At 48.3% G+C, this 15,185-nt stretch overlaps 1 protein-coding gene across 6 annotated transcripts in view; it reads right to left on the bottom strand.

The window, feature by feature from the left end:
* GATA4 (GATA binding protein 4) overlaps positions 1 to 1,609 on the bottom strand; it is a 42,798-nt gene extending 41,189 nt beyond the window's left edge. The window contains exon 1 of one of the 6 annotated variants that reach the window (XM_014610227.3): positions 1,450 to 1,609. Coding sequence is in view for 4 of the 6 variants with exons in the window: in XM_019496415.2 (XP_019351960.1) it covers positions 1,135 to 1,373 (239 nt within the window). In the remaining 2 variants the exon portion in view is untranslated. The other 5 variants (XM_019496415.2, XM_019496414.2, XM_019496416.2 and 2 more) reach the window with 5 other exon arrangements.
* Positions 1,610 to 15,185: the final 13,576 nt, after the last annotated feature.

The following is a 15,185-nucleotide window of genomic DNA, read 5'->3' as shown; positions in this document are numbered from 1 at the left end:
GGGTTAGCCCGGACCCTAGGTCCATCGCGGTTCCCAGGAGGAAACAGGGAGCTTTACCAAAAAAAAAAAAAATTAAAAAGTAGCCCGAGGCCAAGGAAAAAAGAAGGGCCCGATCCCGGCCAAGAGGCTCCGCGTGCCCCAGCTCCGCCGGGTGTCTCTGCACAAGCTTCCCCCGTTCAAAAGGATTTGGGGGAAACCCGCTGCGATTTGCAGCCTGCTCGTTTGATCGATTTCACAGTTCCGAAGCCGAGGGCGGCTCTGCCCCGGGAAGCCAAGCGCCGTCCGGCAGCGGAGCCAGACCCGTCCCGGGCCCGGGCGGAGGAAGGAGCCGCGGGCAGCGGAGCCGCGCTCGGGGCAGGCCGATCCGCGCCGGCGGCCTCGGGGGCCCTGCCAGCCCCTTCTCCTCGGCTCGCACTGCACGGCGTTCACTGCATTCATTACATTATTCTGCATCATAGTCCATTACATATCTATATTATATTATATTATATTATATTATATTATATTATATTAATCCTGCCTCAGGCAGGGGGTTGAACTAGATGACCTGGAGGTCCTTTCCAATCCCACTTTTCTAGGATTCTGCATTATTAGTAATAGACATTTGATTATATTCGTTGTCTGAGGTTATATTATACGAATTATATTAGTGAGATAGTATATCATATTCATTTTATTATCATATCATATATTATCATATCATATTCATTTCATTTAATTATATTATGTTCTACCAATGCTATTCATTATATTCATCCTATCTATTCCGTTATATTAACAGGCGAAAGATTTGTGCGATCTGAAGAGAAACCAATGTATTACATTGTATTACACTGAATTATATTATATTATATTATATTATATTATATTATATTATATTATAACCTCAGGCAGGAGGTTGAGCTAGACTGAACCTCTGGAGGTCTCTTCCAGCCCCGCGTCTCCACGAGTCTATCTTTCTTCCTACCGATGCTGTCATGATGATGGTTATTATTAATTATTATTACCACCGACTCTTCGCAAAGGAGGGTCGAAAGGGGCCACATCTAGTCCGACCCCCTGCTCCAAGCAAGACCGTCCCCAACGAGATCATGCCAGGCAAGGCTTCAAACCCGCCCGGGATGGAGCTCGCACCCCGTCTCTCTGATGGTTATAGCGACTATTATCATCACGTCTAGTGTTATAGCACAGCTCTGGCCAGCGCTCTCGTGGCTCCCACGGTTCTCCGTGGCGGGCGCTGTCCCTCCTGCTCCGCGCGGGGCCGTCGGGGCAGCGCAGCTGGTGCGGGGTTTGCGCGGAGCCGAGCCGGGGGCTGTCCCTGCTCCCCCCGCTGGCACTGCTCCCCACTGCGATGAGCTCCCCGCCACCCCCATGGCCCAGCCCAGCCCTTGCCCCGTCCGGGCAGGGGGAGCCGGGCGCGGCGCGGCGCGGAGCGGAGCGCGGACCCACCTTGGCCGGGCGCAGCAGGCGCGGCGCTCCCCGCAGCCCGGGGCTGCCCTCTCCTCCCCGCCGCGCTGCCCGCCGTGACTGGTTTCCCCGCATCACGTGCAGCAGCGGGGAGGGGAGCCGGGGGGGCGGTATCTGTTGCACCATCGCCCGGCGCCAGCCTTCATTCCTGCTCCCAAAACCCAGGCAAAGTCCAGCCGCGCTAAGCACCGGGGAGGGGGCTCCCGGCTCCCCCCCCCACACCTACCCCTCCACCCACCGCCCCCGGGGCAGCTGCGGGCGGGGCCTCTGCTCGACGGCACTCCTGTGCCAGGCGGGGAGCGGGGCTGGGGGCCCCCTTCTCCCACCCCGGGGGGCACCCCCTGATGCCAGGCAGCTAGCGATGCCCTCTGCCCCCGGGGGTGCACGGGACAGCCGCTCCCAGGGGCAAAGGCGGCTGCTGGGGGGAGTGGGGGGAGGATAGGGGCCGCCTGCCCCTGTGATCCGGCCAGGGCAGCCTGGGGCCCCAGCAAGCCTGCACCGCCCCGGCCCCAGCAAGGGGGAAGGAGCAAAGCCCCGCGCCGCGCTCCTGCCCCGCGGGGTGGGCGCGGCGGCCGGGGGGCTTTCTGCCCCTCTCTCTATTTCTCATTTTTTGTCTTTTAACGACGCGCTTGGTCATTTGGGGGCCGCCCTGGACGGGGCTTTGCTTAGCCCGCCGGTGGGTTTGCAGGAAGGAGAGGGGCGAGAAGCCCCGACGGCAGCGGCGCGGCGGGGAGAGGAGCGCGGGGCGCCGGGGAGACGCGGGGGGGACGCAGCGGCAGCGCCCCCGGGATGAAGATGATGCGAATGATGCTGCTGATAATAATTATAATAGAGGTGTAGAAGGTGCAAGTAATAAGAGTGACAATAGTGGAGGTGAAAATAATAATAGTGATGGCCGTGATAATAGTGATGGTGCCGAAGATTATGATAATAGCGAAGAGAACAATCTAATGATAATAATAGCGCTGATGAATATGATTATGAGGATATTAATAAGGATAATAGTGAAGAAGAGGGTGATTACAGTGACCATGACAGTAGTGAAGATGACCAAAAGGTGATAATAATGATAATACATTATAAATCACGATGCTAGTGATACCAGGTGACAAGGATAATGATCGTAGATGATCAGATAATTAATATGCTATAATATATAACAATAATGATAATAGTGACGATGAAAATGATAATAATAACGATGATGGTAGTGAAAATGAGGGAAAAGGTGGTAATGATAACGATAATAGTGATGAAGAAGATGAGAGTAATAATAGTTATAGTAATGATAATGATAGTGATGGTGAAGAAGCGGATGATAATCACAACGATATTCTGATTGTTCTAGTAAAATGAGAATAATGATAATAGTAGCAGTCAAGATACCGATCCAAGTGATGGTGATGGTGATAGCAAAAACGAGAATAGTGAAGAAGACGAGAAGAGTAATAGCGTTGAGGGAAGGGCGAATAACTGTTAATAGTGAAGGTGAAGGCGATCATAATAATAGTGATGGTGACGAAGGTGATGGTGATCATGATAATGGGTGAATCTGAGATCATAAGTGTAGAGACCACGAAGATGATGATACTTGTTTTAATGGTACTGAGAACGTGAATCATGTAGTAGCGATCAAGGTGATGAAAATAACAGAGGAAATGGTGAAGAAGAAGAAGAAGAAGAAGAAGGAGATGCTGAGGACAGCAGTGCTGCAGCGGCGGCAAGAAGGCAGGGCAGAGCTGCCGCAGGCGGGTCCCCAGCGCCGGGCAGTGCGGGAGCAGCGCGGATCCTCCGGGCACCGCGTCTGAGCGGGGAAGGAGCCGGCCGGGCCCGGGGGCCGAGGGCACGAGGAGGGGACTCGGCTCCGCAGGGGCGGGAGAGACCACCAGGCCTCATTGTGCGCCCTCCAGGCTTGCCCCGGGGCTGGACGTGCGTGCGGGGGTCCCGGCACCCTCTTGGGACCGGGCGACCGGGATGTCTGCGGGGACAAGCACCGGCCCACGCACACGCTCCTGCACCCTGGGCCTGGCAAACAGACAGGGTGAGCTCCCGAGACCTACGGAGTGTGCTGCCCGTCCGCTGGATCTGCGCTGCAATAGCCTTACAGTGATCTACCCGCGTGCACACGCGCTGCAGAGAGGTGCATGCAGACGGGTCATGAATAGGCACGAATTTGCAGTGGCAACTAACTACGTGTTTATATACAGACGCATAATGTATGCAGTGTCTATATGCGTGTGTATACGTCTTTTATATATGCCCATCTATGGACATATTTTAATATGTGCACATAATACATAGACAAGAATTTGAAATGGCAAATGGTGTCCGTACTGTGTCTATATATAGACATATACTATATGCAGTGTGTGTGTATGTCTATATGTGTGTGTGTTTATGAATGTAGCTATATATACTATATACATAGTATATACATGTACATGACTATATATATAAAATATTTTAAGTATATAATATATATAATGTATATATACTATACAAATATGTATCTTTGGGTGTTTACACGCTTAATGTGCATATTCGTGCATATATTTATGCAGTGTGGGTGTATGTATGTGTGTGTGTGGATGTATTTATAAATGCAGCATATATACATATACATATTTATGTCTTCGGGTATTTCTGCACATTTGATATGCATATTTATGCAGTGTGTGTACTCACAATAAAATATATGTTGTACTTATATGCACTTATATGCAGTGTTCAAAAATACCCTTGCCGACTTTGTATGGTAAGTTGTTCCTCGTATTCTATATTTTATACAAATATATACTTGCATTGTACTAAATACATATGTGTATAGTATATGTGTGTTTATAGCAAGCGTACACACACCGTGGTCGGCAGTCCCGCGATTAGAGGATGATTTCTGTCATGGCTGGTCGATGGGTATACACACATATGCTGCATATAAACATGCACACAAATTTATATCAAGTTCCTAGAGACACAGAAATGCATATGCGTTGCGGGGATGCACACACTTTGCAAATATGTATATATACTTGCTCGTATATATAAGTTAAATATGTGTGAATATATATATGAGAAATATATACACACACACCTACATGACTATATATATGAAATATTTGTAAGTATATAATATATATATATATACACATGCACACACACATACATACATATAAACAGATGAAATAGCTGTGAGTATATATGAGAAATATGTATGCACATGCGCACACATATAATACATATATGTAGAGATGAAATATGTGTGAGTATATATATGAATACACATGCGCACACACATACATGCATATACTGTATAGGAAATATTTGTGAGTATATGTATGAGAAATTTGTATATATACACACGAAGACACATATACATACATATATATTTTTATATATATTTGTGAGGCTATATGAGAAATATGTATGTATACACGTGCAAACACAGAATACATGCATATATAGAAAATATTTGTGAGGATATTTGAGAAATATGTCTGTATACACGCACAAACATAGAATACATGCATATATGAAATATTTGAGTATATATGAGAAATATGTATCTATACACACGCTTGCACACACAGACATCCATGTTATATGCAGGTATCCAGGTTGTAGCCGTATGAGTCTAGAGGCAAAAAGAATCAGAACTGGTGATAGAGGCGATGGCTTTTATGAAACCAACTCGATTTTTGCAAGGAAATATTTTCTCCTATGCCTGAAGAAGGGTGCTTGTGCCCGAAAGCTTGTAACTAAAGAACCTTGTCTGCCTATGCAACTAAAGAAGGTTTTTTTGGTGGTTTTTTGTTTTGTTTTGTTTTGTTTTTTGCAAAAATCGAGCTGGTCTCATAAAAGCCATCACCTCTCCCACCAGTTCTGATTCCTGCAAGTATGCACACTTACACACTGTGCATATATGGCCCCAGGCGTACAGCTACACCCCCACACACGATACAGACACGCCATACGACACACACGCAAAACACACGAGTGAGCTCCTGCGAGACATGTCGCGCGGAGCAGCTGTGTGTCCGGCTGCGTGTCCAGCTGTGCCGCCCCGCACCGCAGCCGCTGCCAGCCCGACCCTGCTCGCTCCTTCTCCCTGTCTTTGTCTTCTGGCTCTTCCAAACACAGGAGCCTTTTTATCTCCATGGTCCCGGGGCTCCCTCACCCCGGCGGCTGCCGGCTCCGGGGCAGTGCGGCCGGCTCCGCTCGCGGGCACACGGCTCAGGGCCGGGGCGCAGCGTCCGCTCCCCAGCCCGGAGCCGGCTGAGAGCCGCGGGCAGATAAGAGGCTTATACCGAGTGGGGTGGGGTGGTTGTTTTTTTGGGGGTGGGAAGGGGTTTGATGATCTGGAAGGCATGCATCCTTACAACTGGGAGAAATGCCTGGACGAGCCCTGAGTGCGGGATCGTGGAGCCCAAGGCAAGAAGTCCAGCTAGCGAGCAAGCCCCGCGCCCGGGGACGTGGCACACGCCCGGCACTGGGGGGAAGCCTTTCCCTGAGAGCACCAAAGCCCCGAGGGGCAATAAAGCCCCCTCCAAATTCTGGGCGGGTGATCTCACGTGGGCGGTGCACGCCTGGCCTGTGTCCACACCTCGGCTCGTGTGTGCAGACAAGCCCGTCCCAATAGTGCGTGTCCTACCCGCCCGCGCGTGTCAGGCGCTCACGTGTTTCGCGTATGTGCAGGGTAGTGAGCACACGCGTGTGTTAAAGGCGATAAATTACCGACATTCAGTATCGTTGATATACAGTTGTTCCTCTGCTGTATCCACGTTGCACAGGCGGATAGCGCGCCTATGTTATATCGAGTCTAGCGCACATCTTTATGTGCGCAATATTTGATGTATAGTCAATGCATGTCACACACCTATAATACACGAACTACTTGCTATATATCGAAAGCATGCCGTGCCTATATAATGCGTGAACTAGTTGGTATCCATCCAACGCATGATATAGCTGTGTAACGAATGAACTATTTTATAAGTATCAAATGCATGCTTATACCTATATAATCCACGAGCTGGTTGATATATTATCCAGTGTATGCTATGCCTATATAATGCACGAACTATGTGATGGGTATCAGATGCGTGTGGTATCTATATGCTGCCCGAGCTATTTGATATATGTATGCTATGCCTATAGGATGCACGAACTATTTGGTGTGTATTAAATGCGTGCGGTATCTATCTAATGCACTAGCTATCTGCTATAAGTCAAATGCATGCTGTTTCTGTACGATACACGAGCTATTTGATATATCATCAAACTCACGCTATGCCTATATAATGCACGAGCTATTTGATAATTACCAAACGCATGCTCTGTCTGCGCAATGAATGGACTTTTTGATATGTATCAAATCCGTGCTATATCTATGTAAGGCAAGAACTATTTCATCTCTATCAAATATGAGGTACGCTTATACAATGCACGAGCTCTCTGTATCAAATGCATGCTATCCCTAGGTAATGCACCAGGTGTTTGATGTATTATCAAACGTTTCTATACCTATGTAATAAACTATTTCATATACATCAAACCCGTGCTACATCTGTGCAATGCATGAACTATTCGATGTGTGTCACACGCAGGCTGTTGTCCCTACATGATGCACGAGCTCTCCCGTATGTATCCAACGCCTCTTCAATGCATAAACGATTCGGGCCGTATCAGATGCGTGCTGTGCCTGTATCGTGTGTGCAATAGGCTGCGATCGCCCGGGGGAACCGGCGGGACACGCGTGCACACACACGGGCTGCGGGTGGGCGGGTGCAGCCGCACGTGGAAGAGTCGCGGGGGGGCGGGGAAGCCCCAGGAGCAGAATCAAGCTGGAGAGACCAGGACAAGAAAACAGGAGTCCAGGGACTGTCTGTGCACTGGGATCTTCCGGGTTTTCCAAGGAGGGAGAGGGGGAGGGAGAAGAGAAAAGAAGAGAAGAGTAAAAGAAAGAAACAGACAAATGGGGAGAAAAGAAAGAAAAAGAGAAAGGAAGGGAGGGAAAGAAAAAAGAAAGGGGGAGAAAGAAAGAAAGAAAAGGGAAGGGAAAGGAAGGGAAGGGAAGGGAGGGGGAAAAGAAACAAAGATAAGCAAAGGGAAAGAAAGAAATAAAAAGAGAAAGGAAGGGAGAAAGCAAGCAAGCAAGCAAGAAAGAGAAGCAAGCTTTGTGTATGTGAATAACTTTGTGTTTTTGTGCACATGCCTAATGGACAAAAGAGTTCCTGGAAGACTGTTTCTGATCCTTGGGTTTTATCTTTGAAAGTGATATGATGTACATATGCAGTGTGATGTTTGGTTGTATGTAGGTGTATATGCATACACCTACATACACATGTGCACATGTCTAAGGACAGCCAGAAAAAGAGAGAGCAGGTTTGGGAGTTGGTGCGCACACAGCGATCTCAAAGGATTTTGGTTGAAGAAGAGGCAGGCGGGTGCCTTTAATACCCCCATTCCTGCTATGGGGGATCCAGTAAATTACTGCTTGCTGATAGAGGGCACCCTGTGCTGCGCTTTCTCATTCTGATCCTTGGCTTTCCCCTGCGAAGAGGAATCGCCCTGAATACTAACTGCAAAAGGCTCGCCCAGTGGTTGCCATGTAAAGGGCAAGGGAATTAGAAGGACAAACTGCACTTGTAGCACAACGAACTGTACCCCCAGGCCTCGGACACTGCCCCAGAAACACCTAAGAAAGTCAATGGTGACCTCGAGTTTGGCCTTGGAAACAGTTTTACATCCAGACACCTCCAAAAAACATTCAAGAGGCAAAGTGGAGAGAAAAGAAAAGCCTCCCATGGTCACTCATACATCTGATGGTGTGAACTCGAGTTCAGGAAAATCCATGCTCTCTATGCATCTTAGTCTATAAGGTGCATCTACCTCTGCCCACCCCCCCCCCCCCCCAGGAGAAGACACACACTCCCCATTGTAGCTGTATATGTCTCAGCATGTGGGGAGATACAACAGCCCTTGGACTTAGAAAGAGCTGCCACGGCTCTGCATTGACAGATCTGGGGACCTTCTGGTGCACAAATCCATTCCAGGCAAATGATGCCTTACAAGGCATGCAATGGTTTTCCAAGTAACAAAGGCAACTGAAAGCAGCCTGGTTTTGTCCAAACTGCAGTTCTTTTGCAACCAGGAAGGCGTTTGATCAAGTGGATTTTCCAAATGTTGCGCCCGAGGGGGGAGGGGGGGTAGATTTTGTAATAGCTGCAAATATTTGTTGACACTGAGATATGCTTGCAAAAAAAAAATGCCGCTTATTACTAGAGAAGCCATCAGCCAGGGTCGTCCGGTGTTTAGATGCACTGTGCTGGGGGTATATACTGAGATATCAGACACGCACTTTGTCTAAGCCAGACTTTAAAGAAGAGAAAGGGGATTTAGCGACAATATTTCATACACACATATGTAGATGTGTACACACACAAATGTCCACATATGTATGAGTGTGCCTGTATGTATGTGTATATGCGTGCACGTATGTACACATGCATACATGATTATGGTAGTGTAAAAGTGATGTTGTAGACATGACGGTCCGGAAATCATGCAAGAGGCAAGGATTTCTCAGGGTGAAGATCTCTTTTATGGGATCGACTCTATCCCAGCTATGCAGCTGGCCCTACAAAAGAGATCACCCTAAGAAACCCTTGCCTCTGGCATATCAAGGTTGGAGGTCCTAGCCTTAAATCATGGTATCTCCATGACTTAGAAGAAGCCACGTCAACTGCAAAACATGCTGGATTAGCCTAAACTATATGATGAGCCTAAAATCCTCCTGGCAAGCCGTGCCCTGCAACATGAGTGCACACGTGTGTAATTGCACGGGCATTCTGCTGCATCCCAGGGTCTGGCTGCCAGTAGTGCCAGGCTCATTCTGCTTGAGCCCCTGGATTGGGCCGCACCTAGTCCAGGCCCCAGGCGCTGGATGCAGCGGGGCACATCCCACGGGAGCTCCCAGTCATGCGTGTGCGTGTGTCCTCTCTGGAGCAGGATCCGCAGGGGCGATCGGGGCCCTGCGGCCTGCCAGCCCAGATTAATGAGGTGTGCGCTGACAGCAGCGAGGCAGTAGAGGCCGGTAGGGCAGCGGGTGGAGGCGGCTGGGCCGCCGCTGCGTCTCCGCTCACTGCCCGGGCTCAGACTCCTAGGCGCTGGGGTCAGAGCCCAGGCTTGCAAGGAGCTGAGGCTGGAGATGGAGAGGGGGAGGGGAAGGCAAGAGGGCAGGAAGGATCCAGCCCATCCTCCCCCCTCAGCCTGATCTCCTCCCTTGTCCAGCCATGGTAGGGCTGGGAGCTGCTGGCCCTGCTCTGTGCCAGCGGCCTCAGAGGACCGCTGCCTGGCACCTTGCTCTCCCCCAGAGATCCTGGGGACTTCCTAGGTTTCCCAGGGTGCCCCCGGTGCTGGGTACTAAGCAGACGGTGGCTGAGGGCAGGATTTGGGCTTCAGATCTTTAAGATGCTAAGGGCTGTAGACAACAGCAGGTCCCCCAGCCTGGTCTCCCATGTAAGCGGACTGGGCCGTTCCTCCTGCCTTGGATCCACTAGCGCAGGGAGCTGCAGGAGAGCTGCCTTCCTCCTCTACCATGCACGGTCTCTACTTGCTGCAAATGGCCTGGACTTCAGAGAAGTGCACAAAGCGATCATCACCCTTTGCAGCAGCTCAGTACCTCAGGGGCAGAGAGGCTAGGGTGTCCTACTACGTTCTGGCTGGGTTTGAAAGGGAAGGGCCCATTTTCACTCAAAAGGGAGGGCTTACATATTTATGAAGTACCTTGGACTGTGTTGACCTATGCATGTAATGAGGTGGTGTCTGCCCTGAAGAGCTTACAGCCTCAAAGGCAGACACAATAAAACCAGGGTGTGGGTAGGAAGGGTGATTAAAGACACAGGGTGCTGAATTAGCACTCAGCTGATGGGGACTCAGCTGCCAGCTCAGACAGGTCACTCTACCTTTTACCTGGGTGGGATAGCGAGCCGCAAATGACTGGGAAGTGCTCTAACATTCCCAATTCCAGTAATCAGGTCACATAAGATCATGGTCTGCATAGACAGGAATAATAACTCTAATAATTGTTACTTGGCTGACCCTCTGCGCTCCTTTGGACTCTGCCTCCTTTGTGTATCACCTGCGCAAGGGTTTCCAGGGAGCAGGTAATGGCACGGCTATTTTTTTTTTGCTCTCTCACTGCACAATAAAGAGGACCTGTCCACACTGCGAGGTGACTGTGCATGCCAGCTCAGTAAAGCCTTGCAACGCCAAACGCTGGTGCTCTGAAGACATGGCCAAGTAGTGCAGCGAAATTCTTCGGATGAGCTCATCTCTGCAGGAATTCAGAATATGCTGCAGAGATTCCTGGAGCTATACAAGACTCAACCCTCCATTTAAGATCTGGAGTTGTTAAGGGCAGGTGGCTGTTCTGATTCCCTGGTTTGGATTCATGGAAATCCAATGTAAACTCAGTGTAAACTCATACATCTTTGTCGTTATGATTACGAGGTATTAACATAAGCCAACAGCAGCAGAGCAGACTACTCCTCATCGGATATAGATGCAGACTATGTCTTTGGCATGCTCTGTGTGTGAGATGTGCTATTTTCAAGGTATCCTGGTTGTAGCTATATTGGTCTAGAGGCAAAAGCAATCAGGACTCATGGTAGAGGTGCTATCTTTTATTAGACCAACTCGATTTTTGCAAAAAATACAATATTTTGCAATTTTGGGGGCAGAAATCTAGTTGGTCTAATAAAAGATAGCACCTCTGCCACAGGTCTAGATTGCTTATGCTATTTTCAAGGCACTTTTGCTGCCTGTGTTCCAACATAGCAATGTTAGGTGCAAGGTGTGGCCATATGACAAAGTTATCATGAAATAATTGACTTCACATTTTACTCCATAGCAGATTTACCCTGTGGACACACAACTGGCTATCCAGAGCATGCTGACGTCAGTGCTGTTACAGGCCTGGCCACTAGGTGGGAGATCTGGTGTGCATCAGTTGTGGGAGCAGACAGACTAGTACACCGGTGTTAATTTACACTGGGATAAAGTTACTCCTGATCTGAGCAGTAATTACTCTGAAACTGAGCTACTTACACTGGTGTATTTTAACGTGTCCACTCCGCTTCTACTACAGAGTAAAATCTGCACCCCCAAATAAACCAGGGGGTGTTAGATAGACTATAAACTCTTAGGGAAGCAGCCTCTAAGACAGGATGAGGCTGGCAAGAAAAGTCAGGGAAAGATATGGAGTAAAATCCTGGAATTGCTAAAAGCCTCAAAGCAATGGTGCTTCAAAGCTTTCTGCTCTTCAAGCTAAGGAGAGCTCTGTCTGTGTTTTCTAGCTCTGAGCACAGGGCTGGCACTTGGGTGATATATCGTGCTGCTGAAGACTGCATTCGTCTAACTGTTTTTCACATCCAGATGGAACTGCAAATTCAAAGAGCATTTAGTTGCCGCATCATGGAAATGAATCCAGCTGCATCTCTTCTGTTGTGCAATGCTCCAGATATACACACACTTGTGCCTCACTTACATTGTCATAATGTCAGAGGACTGACATTTGTTTTTAACAGAGCTCCCCATGGAAAAGCACCAGGAAACACGAGGGGGGAAAAAATGCCTGACAGCTCAGAGTGCCTCAGCTAGGACAACTGATTTCACCCAACCCTCTCCTCATGTATAATGATGTCGATCCAGAATAACCTGACTCAAGACAACAGAGTTACCAGTGCCGAACACTGCAGTGGAAAGTCAAATCTTAATTCATACATCTTAACGTTGACCTTTAAAAAGATAATCAAGTCTTTGCTTTGAATTTCCTGCATTTTGAGGAGTCAGCTAGAACTTAATGTTAATCCCTATACCTATACATATAGATACATATATATGCATATAATAGTATAACTATATGGTATATACATATTCTATATTTTGTGTATTATACATTACTATGACTCTAACTTGCTATATATAGACCACCCCAAATGGAGGAAGAGTCTGCTGCAAAGATCTCAGTACTTGGAAACTTGATGATGACAACGGGATGGAAAAGCAGAGCAGCAGAAATAGGTGTCGCGAATCAAACCCACTCAGAGCCACCCACCCCGCATGGAAACACATGCCCGAGTTATAACAGAGTCTGTCCATCCTGGATCAGTCTCATCAGCCATCTTCAGACTTACAGACAAAGCAATCATAGCAGACCATCACCCTCCGCTGAAAGGAATTGCCAAGGACGATGCCTTTATGCATCATTAAGTGAAAGATTTTACATGTTTCCCTTAATATGCACTTACATAAATGTACACACTATTTATATGTGCTTGATGCTGAACACAAAAGACTATTATAACTGTCACATTTCATCAGGATACAGGATACTGGAGTAGAAAGGTCAGTCAGACAAAGATCTGGATACAGTGTGTTGGAGGACCATCATATGCCCTTTTCTAGAGTGCTCTCATGCAGTTCTAAAAGGGTGGGGGGAGGTTAATTAAAGGGGATTATAATTAAGTTTTGACCCACGGGGATGATCAATGTGAAACCTGGACCACGAGTTGTGAGTATCCCTGTGTCACGGTGGGCCCTGTCGTGTATGGAGATGCACTGGGAGGGTACCAGGGAGAAAGGATGCACAGAGACCCTGCACAACTGGCTGTCCCCTACCCCTGGGGGCCCCAGCTGTTTTGTGGTAGGTGAGACAAGAACAACAGCCTCATCTCCTTAGTGCTACTTGGTACACCGAACAGTGGCTCTTACCACACCACAAAGTGGTTTCCAACTCACTGATGAACCCGTGGGTGTCTGATCCACAGCCTATTGAAGTCAAGGAGACTCTTTCCATTGACTTGGACAGGATTGAATCAGGCTCTGGATAGATTTCTCTGAGCAGCATGCTTCTTGGAGCTTGCCTTCCTCCAGTTTTCAGAGAGGAGAGGCTGGTTTTGTGAGGCAAGCACCAACCGGGAGCTGGGAGCTTACAGATGTAGTCCTGACTCTTCCCGTGAGTCCTTGGGCAGGTCCTGTCATTGCTCCATGCTTCAGCTCCCGTGTCTGTCAAATGCAGACAGCCGTACTTACCTACTTTGCAAGGCAGTGGTGAAAACTAATGAGGCTTGCAAAGTGCTTTAAAACCATGGCATGGCAAGTGCCCCGGGAGCAGGGAGCACAATTAATTATTGTTAAGAGGAGGCGAATGCAGTAACAACACTTAGCACTTCCTTCCCTCAAGCCTTTGCTAATGAATCCTTGGTGAGACAGGGCAGGTCTTGAAACTCCACTTCATAGGGATGTAGGTTGTAGCTGTATGGGTCTAAGGACATTGGCGGACGAGGTAAATCTGATATCTTTTATTAGACCAACTCAAATATTTGGAAAAATCCTTAGCAAGATCATCTTTCATAGGGAGCAAGTTGGGAGTGGAGGAGCTCCACATCTACCTCCATGCTCACAGAGGAAGCTGATGTCACAAATGGGATCGAATCTTGGGAGATCCAAAGGATCATAGGAAAGCAGGGCTAGAAGGGATCTCACCAGGTCATCTAGTCCAACCCCCTGCTCAAGGCAGGATCACCCTTCACTAAACCGGTCCAGCCAAGTGTCTGTCCAACATAACTTTCAAGGATGAAGATGCCACAGTTTCTCCAGGCAGCCTCTTCCAGTCCTTGGCTGCCCTCCTCATCAGGAAGTTCTTCCAAGTCTCCATCCAGCTCCTGCCTCCCAGTTGCACAGTGAGGCCCAACTTGAAATGCCCTTGGTCTAACCTTCTACCATGTGCTTTAATTTGAGAGCAGTAACGAGTAGTTCGGTGTGGAGTAGCCATTTCAGGCCACCTCGTAGGCATCTCAGGAAGTTTAGGTGCTGAAGTACGGTTCTAGTCCAGCCTGCTTGAGAGCGTGAGAGACAGCTAATGCTAAAGGCGTGTGGGTCCCTCTTCCTCCTGGCTGCTTTGTTATGACTTAAGCTTATGGGTCAGCGATGACGTCTTACAAGAGTAGATGCAATAATGGAGTTCAGGGACTAGAGCAGGGCAGAATCGCAGCTAGGTGGCTAAGTCTACTCCCACCGAGGTAGAATAGAAATCTGGCCCTTCCAGTCCACAGAAACCCAGTTTCATTTTATTTTACAGGACTTGATGGCAATCACTGAGTGAAGCCACACAGCACTGCTGGGGAGGGTAGGTCCTTATTACCGTATTCACTAGGAAACTGAGGCTTAGAGTTGTTCTGCACAAAGTTATAGTGAGAGTCTACAGCACAGCCAGGAAGGGAATCCCTATCTCACAGCACTTAGCATGCATCCGAACCACCAGACTAGCTCTCTCTGTATAACAGCTGTAAAATCTCAGCCCAAAGCCAGTAGTATAAGACTGGTGGACGTCAGAGCAATCCCAATGTAGTCCAATAGTTAACACCCAAGAATTCATAAACTACCATGTAGCCTTAACCCCAACATACATAACAAGAAGGACTCATGCTTCAAGTATGTCCTTCTTTTCAAATACAGCTCCTTTTGAAGTGAAGAGAAACATTTTTAACATCTTCTTGTATAAACTGCCATATGCCCTTAACTCTGACACACATGCAAGAGGAACCCAGATGTCTGAACAGGGGTGAAAAAAAATCATGGATTTTTCAGTTCATTAACAAGCCATGAAAATGGTGTGTGTGTGGTGGGGGGGGGGGGTATGTGTTTAATTGAGCTGT

Source organism: Alligator mississippiensis, chromosome 1 (genome assembly GCF_030867095.1).
Source record: "Alligator mississippiensis isolate rAllMis1 chromosome 1, rAllMis1, whole genome shotgun sequence".
In the NCBI taxonomy this organism is placed as follows: domain Eukaryota; kingdom Metazoa; phylum Chordata; order Crocodylia; family Alligatoridae; genus Alligator; species Alligator mississippiensis.
The sequence above is the reverse complement of the archived record's forward strand: the minus strand, read 5'-3'. Positions and strand labels throughout refer to the sequence as shown.